Genomic DNA, 7,861 nt, shown 5'->3' with positions numbered 1-7,861 from the left:
AGAGTGAAATAAAAAAAAATCTTCTCAAAATAACAATTTTTTTTTTATTGACTACTTACATCACTTAAATATAATGCATATTTACGAAATATGCTCTAATCTATGAAGAGGGTTAAAGATTAAGTAAAAAAAAAAAAAAAAAAAAAAAAAAGGAACAAAAAAAAAACAAAAAGAAAGAATCATCATGAGACAACGACGCAAAGAAAAAGAAATACTTTCCCCAGAAATTTTTATTTCACTTTCGCCTATACAATATAGAAATCCAATGGCGGCTGGAGATCGAAATAACATATCAACGTATCCGCGCGAATCTCCATCGAAAGCATCGCCATGCCACATTTACATTTCACCAAAACGTTGCTTTTCACGTTGGCAATCGTCTTGAAAACGAATTGAGGAAATCGAAGTTATAGTCCTTGCTCATTTAACCATGGATTTTTTTTTTTTTTTTTTTAAACATTAAAGTCATTTTTGAGATCTCCGCTCGCCAAGTACGGTAAAATACGCAATCGCAGAAGGCATCCTACACCCGAGAGTAGTAATTGTAATATAATCGTTTATTTGTAAATCTTAGAAAAAACGGGAACGCTCTCAAACTTTTTTCTGTATTTCTTCGACAGATTCTCGTTCGTCCAGAGAAAACCTTAACAACATCCTTGTCTTCCGTTCACCTACGCTCTCTTTCAACGCCCACCTCTCCCTCACCTTAATCACACAACCTTACGTTTCCTCCCATATAGCCTGTTGTTTTCACAATGTTGTTGCCGTGTCGGTAGAAAAAATTGGTCTAACTACGCGTCCTTCGTTAACTTTTAATTATCCATCCATTAATTAGCATCGGTATCGGTATGTACATGAAAGGCAAATGTGAAGTAGTACCTGAATAGTGTTATTATTCTTCCTTCCGTGTTCTGTATCCGTATATACATATACATATACATATACCTACATACATATACATACATACATACATACATATATATATATATATATATATTTTTTTTTTTTTTTGCTTATTTTGCTTTTATTTGTATTTTTAAACCATTTATTTATTTACTTCGTTCGTTCGTTCGTTCGTTCGTTCGTTCGTTCGTTCGTTCGTTCCTTCCTTCCTTCCTTCCTTCCTTCCTTCCTTCCTTCCTTCCTTCCTTCCTTCCTTCCTTTCTTCCTTTCTTCCTTCCCTCCTTCGTTTTTGTTAATTAAGATTCATCACTCATCACTCATCATTCAATTCCCGTTCGCTCACTATTTGCACATGCAATTCCATATTTGCTCTCTTGACTTGTTTTATATTAAAAAAATATGCTTATTCAATCGCTTTGTAATAGCATCCATAGATGTTTTGTTTATATGTTGTTCGAGAATATCTCGATCGAATACTCCTCGTTTATTTTGTAACACACCGTTATTTTATAATCAATCGCTCTCGACGAACATATCTATTTAAGCAATACATAGTCACGCGATTATTAATAATTATTAATATTAATATAATTAATATTCACATACTTAATGTATTCGCCTTATTTTTGTAAACTTATTCGCCTATCTTATTTATATTATACATTGCAGTAAATGTTAGCGCCTCTGTGTATATTCGTAATTCGCGTTCTATCGATTGAATTCCTCGATTAAAATGTTATTCGAAATGATGCTAGAACCGCTAAAAGAAAATTACAAGATAAAAGGGCTCGCTAAACATCGACTTTTCTGCCAATGATCGTCCTCATCGTCGTCGTCGTTGTCGTCGTCGACGTCATCATCATCATCATCATCATCATCATCATCATCGTAATCATAATCATTATCATTATCATTACAATTAACATAATCATTGTTATTCTTATTCTTATTCTTATTATTATTATTATTATTATTATTATTGTTGTTGTTGTTATTATTATTATTGTTATTAATATTATTATTATTATTATAATTATTATTATCATTATAATCATTATCATTATAATTATTATATAAGCTTTATCATATATTTCTCCGCTCGAAGCACCGAACGCTCTACATATTTATCGTATCGATCCGCCCACTTCTATCATTCAGGCGCCCGATTACACATACATAGGCACACGAACACGACACACATATGCGCTAACAAATTCAAACGCTTGCGCACACACAGACGCACACTCACGTACTCTTGTAGATTAAATGCAAGCTCTGCCATATAATGCATACAAATTTTTTGTATATTCATATATATATATATATATATATATATATATAAATGGCTATATAAATTAAGACGTAAAAGTGTAATATATTTAATATTATTATACGTATTATTACACGTAAGAACGTCAAAAATCGCTTGGCAACAAATATATTCTCTTTTTTTTCGATCTATTTATAAAATATCATAATTAACAATGAAAAAAAACAAAATAAAAAAAATATATTATAAAGGAAACTGAATTTTTCCTCTCTGTAAAGATTGATTTTTTTTTTTTTTTTTTTTACAATGCAGGGAGAGAAAGAGAGAGAGAGAGAGAGAGTAAAATGTTACATTCCTCCCATGCGTTCATATGTGTGTGATGTAAGTTGATACATTTACGCGTGCATACTCTGCACGCGCAATTACGTACATTGCGCCAACATACATATAAAAGAAAAAACAAATTATTCGTGTACACGCGCGCTCACATAGTTTGCACGCATGGCGCGTATTTATATATGACTATATATACATGTGTGTGTGTGTGCGCGCGCGCGTCCGTATATTCTTGCGTACGGATGCGTATCCACGGCTGCGCATTATATATATATATATATATATATATATATATATATATATTGGTTTTATATTTTTATATATATATATATATATATATATATATATATATATATATATATATATATATATATATATATATGCATATATGATTTATAAGTATGCGCGTGTGTATGTGAACGTAGGGAGTGTAACTCAGGGTGATCGGGTGTCGTCGACGGAACGAAATATTCTTGGTACGCTCTGCGTGAGGCTTATTCGGCTTATTCGGCATATTCTGCTTATCCTCGACCTCCGTCGCGCCCTAATAAATAATCTGGCCACCGTAATCGTCGCCGGCGCGATATTAGAGCCGATGCTGCGATGATGGCCCGTGAGAGTGGAGTGGGGTGAGGTGGGGTGGGGTGGAGGAGGTGTGTGTGTGTGGTAGAGAGGTAGGGAGGGAGGGAAGAGGAGGCGAATATTCGTTGCCGTCGAGCGGATAGAAGGTGGTGGTCGGATGATTGGGCAGGTGCGAGGCACTCGTGCGGGAAGCCAGCCGAGTGAGCGAGCGATGACGCTGTCTCGGAATCCCGCGCGCGCACTACCGCGATAAGATTTTCGTCGGCGAATCGACCAGAGGCCTGACACTCGGCGCCGCTCGATTTCGTCGAGTTCGGCGCGCACCATCGGTTCCCTTCCCCGGGGTGAGCCGAGCATTAACCAACCGGGACTTCACTCCTTGTGCTCCGGATGCTGCTGCTGCTGCTGCTGCTGTTGTTGAGGATGTTGCTGATGGTGCTGAGGCGGTTGCTGCTGTTGGTGCTGTTGGTGCTGATTATGATGTTGGTGCTGATGTTGGTGCTGGTGTTGCTGGTGCTGCTGGTGATGCTGGGGCTGCTGTTGTTGCTGTTGTTGCTGTTGCTGTTGCTGTTGCTGTTGCTGTTGCTGTTGCTGTTGCTGTTGCTGTTGCTGTTGCTGTTGCTGTTGCTGTTGCTGTTGCTGTTGCTGTTGCTGTTGCTGTTGCTGTTGCTGTTGCTGTTGCTGTTGCTGTTGCTGTTGCTGTTGCTGTTGCTGTTGCTGTTGCTGTTGCTGTTGCTGTTGCTGTTGCTGTTGCTGTTGCTGTTGCTGTTGCTGTTGCTGTTGCTGTTGCTGTTGCTGTTGCTGTTGCTGTTGCTGTTGCTGTTGCTGTTGCTGTTGCTGTTGCTGTTGCTGTTGCTGTTGCTGTTGCTGTTGCTGTTGCTGTTGCTGTTGCTGTTGCTGTTGCTGTTGCTGTTGCTGTTGCTGTTGCTGTTGCTGTTGCTGTTGCTGTTGCTGTTGCTGTTGCTGTTGCTGTTGCTGTTGCTGTTGCTGTTGCTGTTGCTGTTGCTGTTGCTGTTGCTGTTGCTGTTGCTGTTGCTGTTGCTGTTGCTGTTGCTGTTGCTGTTGCTGTTGCTGTTGCTGTTGCTGTTGCTGTTGCTGTTGCTGTTGCTGTTGCTGTTGCTGTTGCTGTTGCTGCTGTTGTTGGTGGTGGTGGCCGCTATCGGGTTTGGCGCCGGCCTTCGTCGAGTCCATGGACGAGCGCGTCGAATATTGGCCGCCGCTCGACTGACCGGAGCGCGGTACCAGCACCACGTTCCCGTCGGCCGACAGTTGCAGGCTGTAGTCCATCGTGTTGTAGGGGTGGCCCTCGGGGTTGCGCAAGGACTGCAATCAAAGGGACGATCAAGGATTAGTAAGGGCTGTAGCGATGGTCGGTTATGAGGCAATGTGATAGAACCCGGTCTTTTTTTTTTTCCCTCTTCTTTTCCCCTTTCCTTATCGATGACACGATGGCTCTCTTTTTTCTCGCTCACTCACTCACTCACTCGCCCACTCACTCGCTCACTCGCTCACTCACTCATTCACTCACTCACTCACTCACTCACTCGCTCACTCACTCACTCACTCGCCCACTCACTCGCTCACTCGCTCACTCACTCACTCACTCACTCACTCACTCACTCACTCACTCACTCACTCACTCACTCACTCACTCACTCACTCACTCACTCACTCACTCACTCACTCACTCACTCACTCACTCACTCACTCACTCACTCACTCACTCACTCACTCACTCACTCACTCACTCACTCACTCACTCACTCACTCACTCACTCACTCACTCACTCTCACACTGTCGCTTAAATTGGCAATCTGCGACGCGGCTTGGGCTTCGAGGGTGAACTCACGTGGAAAATGTGCCGGTAGAGCTGTCCAAACTTCTCCTTTACGCGCGCCACCTCCTGGAGCATGTAGTTCCTCTCGCTGAGCAATCGCATCTTGCGGTTGCGCATCTCCTTGACCTCGTCGCTAAGGCTATTGATCTGGTCGAGCTTGCGTTTGCGGCAGTTCTGGGCGGCCACTTTGTTCTTGCCCCTGCGCCTTATGTCGCGGATTAGCGACAGCTGGGCCTCGCTCAGGTCGTACTTGCTCAGCCGCTCATTGAACTCGTCCATCGGCAGGTTTATGATGTCGCTGACGGCAATGGGTACGTTGAGGGCCCGAGCGCGCTTCTCGTCTCGCGTCAGGTGCTCCTCGCCTTCGCTCTTGCGACCTGACGACCCAAAGACGCGTGACGCTGCTCGTTTCATTGGTTCGATAAAGAGGTGATATATCAGGTTGGGATAGGATGCAATGTTGTGGCATGGAATGCCGTGGGAGAGGTGAAAGGGTCGGCGAGGGGGTAGAGAGGGGGAGTAGGACCACGGTGAGTAAATCCAAAGGGAGGGCTCGCGTAGTTAGGTGAGCCAACTTAATGGAAAAATACGTCTAATTGATGGAGAGGTGGGGTGGGGGGGGGGGGGGGGGGGGGGGGGGGGGGGTAACGATGAAAAGTTGGAATAACTTTAAGGAGCAACATTTATTTTTAAAGCGTTATGCAATGCGATAAGGCGTTATAATCGCGTTTGGCAGGCTGGATTGTCGCAATATCGTTGCCAACGAAGGCTTAAAATACGACTTTTTCAGCTTTAAAGCTCCATGCCTGTGCGCGGCATAATGGTATTTTAATTTGAGGGTTTGGCGGGCGATTAAAGGCAGAAGAGGTAGACGGTGGATTTAGCAAAATTTTACCTTTCTTGTCGCGAGAAATTGGACGTTGGAGGGATCCGGTACTCTCTGGTGGAAGATGATACGTATGATTGTGATGAACGTGCTCGAGGTTTGAACGGCCTGCAACAGAAACAAATCAAATATATCCAGTTCTCTCCTTCTCATCGTCACCATCATCGTCGTCTTTGCCGTCGTCGTCGTCGTCGTCATTATCGTCGTCGTCGTCGTCGTCGTCGTCGTCGTCGTCGTCGTCGTCGTCGTCGTCGTCGTCGTCGTCGTCGTCGTCGTCGTCGTCGTCGTCGTCGTCGTCGTCGTCGTCGTCGTCGTCGTCGTCGTCGTCGTCGTCGTCGTCGTCGTCGTCGTCGTCATTATCGTCGCCTTTGTCGTCGTTATCATCGTCGTCTTTGTCGTCGTCGTCGTTGTAGTCGTCATAGTCGTCATAGTCAATATCGACATTATCATTATCATTATCATTAACATTATTATAAGCACTGTTGGCAGTAGGGCCACGTGGTATTTAAACTAGGCTTTGCAATTCCATCCTTGTAACCTGTTGTTATTCTGAAATTTTAGCTTAACCGCGTCATGATCACTTCACATCCACGCCGATCATTATACAATTAACGATTGACTCTCCGCTCTCGGATCCCAGCGTCTCGATCGTCATTGGCACGCGTTGACAAGGAAATGTAATGAAATGCATTTTGCTAATGGACGGGAATCGACGATGTCGATGGATGCGATTGTCATTACTCTCGTCCCGCACCTCGACATAAAAAGCAAAGAGTCCGCCTCGTCGGGGAATACGTTTGGATATTTGGAGCTGCTTCGGATGCCGAGCGACCGCTGACTCTTGTCGTCTCCTCCCGTCCCCTCTCACCTCGTCCCGCCCGGGGGTGTTCCATATACCCGCGGACAATGTCGCCCACCCCGCCCCCCTCCGACCACCTCCTCCCGCCAAAAGACGCCAACTCACCGTTCTGGTGTCGGCCAAAGTCCAAGCTGCAGCTGTACTTGATCTCGCTCTGCGGTCCGGCGGCGCCCTCGATGGGCCCGGAGTAGGCCTGTCCGGGTGGCCCGGCGGCGACCGTCTGCGCCGCCTCGTAGTCGTACTTCATGGGGGTGGCGGCAGCCGGATGGTGAGCCGATGAGGCAGCGAGGGGTAGAGGCGAACCCGCGGCTCCGCTCATCGGGCCCTGCTCCTGGAAGCAGCGTTTCCCAAACATGTGGTGCTTCTTCTGGGCGACGGGAGCCATGCTGGCTCGCTCGGCGGCCGCGTGGCAGCCCCGCTGGTGCTGGCTCGGGCGACCCGGTGTCAGGGAGTAGCCGCAGTCGTAGGGCATGCGGTACTTCCTGCCTCGGCGAACAAACAAACGAACGGGGACTTTTGGTTAGAGTGGGCTCTGATTGCGATTGGACCCGGGCCTCGATAGTCCCCGCGAAGCCTTCCTCGACCTGCCCCAACCACCGTCCTCCGTCCCTTAACTCGGTCAAACTCCAGGGTGCCTACCTTCCACCTTGGGCCCGGTGACTCGAGTTGAATTGCGCGCGTCGGAGCGGCGGGATATTAAGGGATTATCGATGTTAGATCGTCGGTCGCCGGGGTATGTTAGAGTCGGATGGTGTGGGACGATTGGGCGAGGAGGACGGCGCGTAGGGTCGGCTATGGTCGGCTATGGTCGGCTATTGCGCTCACCCGGTGTAGTCCATGGAGTAGTGGGAGTCAGCCTGGGTGTGGCTCGAGTTCGAGCCCGTTTCCATCCATTCGCCGTCGCTGAGTGATGGTACGCGCTCGCTGCCCATGCTGCTGACGGCGCTGTCGCTCGAGGCGTCCATGCGCTCGTCCGGGGCGGTGGCCGTCGTCGAGGTCGCGCCCGGTCCCACGACCGTGGCGCTCGCCCCTGCGCCCTGGACTCCCGGGAGCGTCGCCGTGGCGCCGGTTGCACCCGACGCGCCCCCGTACAGACCTGTAAAAGCAAAATGGGACGGGGCAGGCGTTAGTCGAGTTTGGCGGAAGTCGGTGCTTGCGTCTGACCGGGGGGGGGGGGGGGGGGGTTA

General features: G+C 47.0%; 1 protein-coding gene across 6 annotated transcripts in view; it reads right to left on the bottom strand.

Moving 5' to 3' along the window:
- Window positions 1-4,865: 4,865 nt before the first annotated feature.
- cnc (NFE2 like bZIP transcription factor cap-n-collar) overlaps window positions 4,866-7,861 on the bottom strand; it is a 180,216-nt gene continuing 177,220 nt past the window's right edge. For 3 of the 6 annotated variants that reach the window (XM_011506687.1, XM_011506689.1, XM_011506688.1), the window contains exons 8-11: window positions 7,500-7,770; window positions 6,780-7,156; window positions 5,825-5,923; window positions 4,879-5,306 (exon numbers count right to left, since the gene is read on the bottom strand). In XM_011506687.1, coding sequence (XP_011504989.1) covers window positions 4,894-5,306; window positions 5,825-5,923; window positions 6,780-7,156; window positions 7,500-7,770 — 1,160 coding nt within the window. In that variant the 3' untranslated portion in view covers window positions 4,879-4,893. Of the gene's footprint in view, window positions 5,307-5,824; window positions 5,924-6,779; window positions 7,157-7,499; window positions 7,771-7,861 lie in introns of all 6 variants that reach the window. The other 3 variants (XM_011506684.1, XM_011506685.1, XM_011506686.1) reach the window with 2 other exon arrangements.

This window comes from Ceratosolen solmsi, unplaced genomic scaffold (genome assembly GCF_000503995.2).
Source record: "Ceratosolen solmsi marchali unplaced genomic scaffold, CerSol_1.0 scaffold6, whole genome shotgun sequence".
NCBI classification, from domain to species: domain Eukaryota; kingdom Metazoa; phylum Arthropoda; class Insecta; order Hymenoptera; family Agaonidae; genus Ceratosolen; species Ceratosolen solmsi.
The sequence above is the reverse complement of the archived record's forward strand: the minus strand, read 5'-3'. Positions and strand labels throughout refer to the sequence as shown.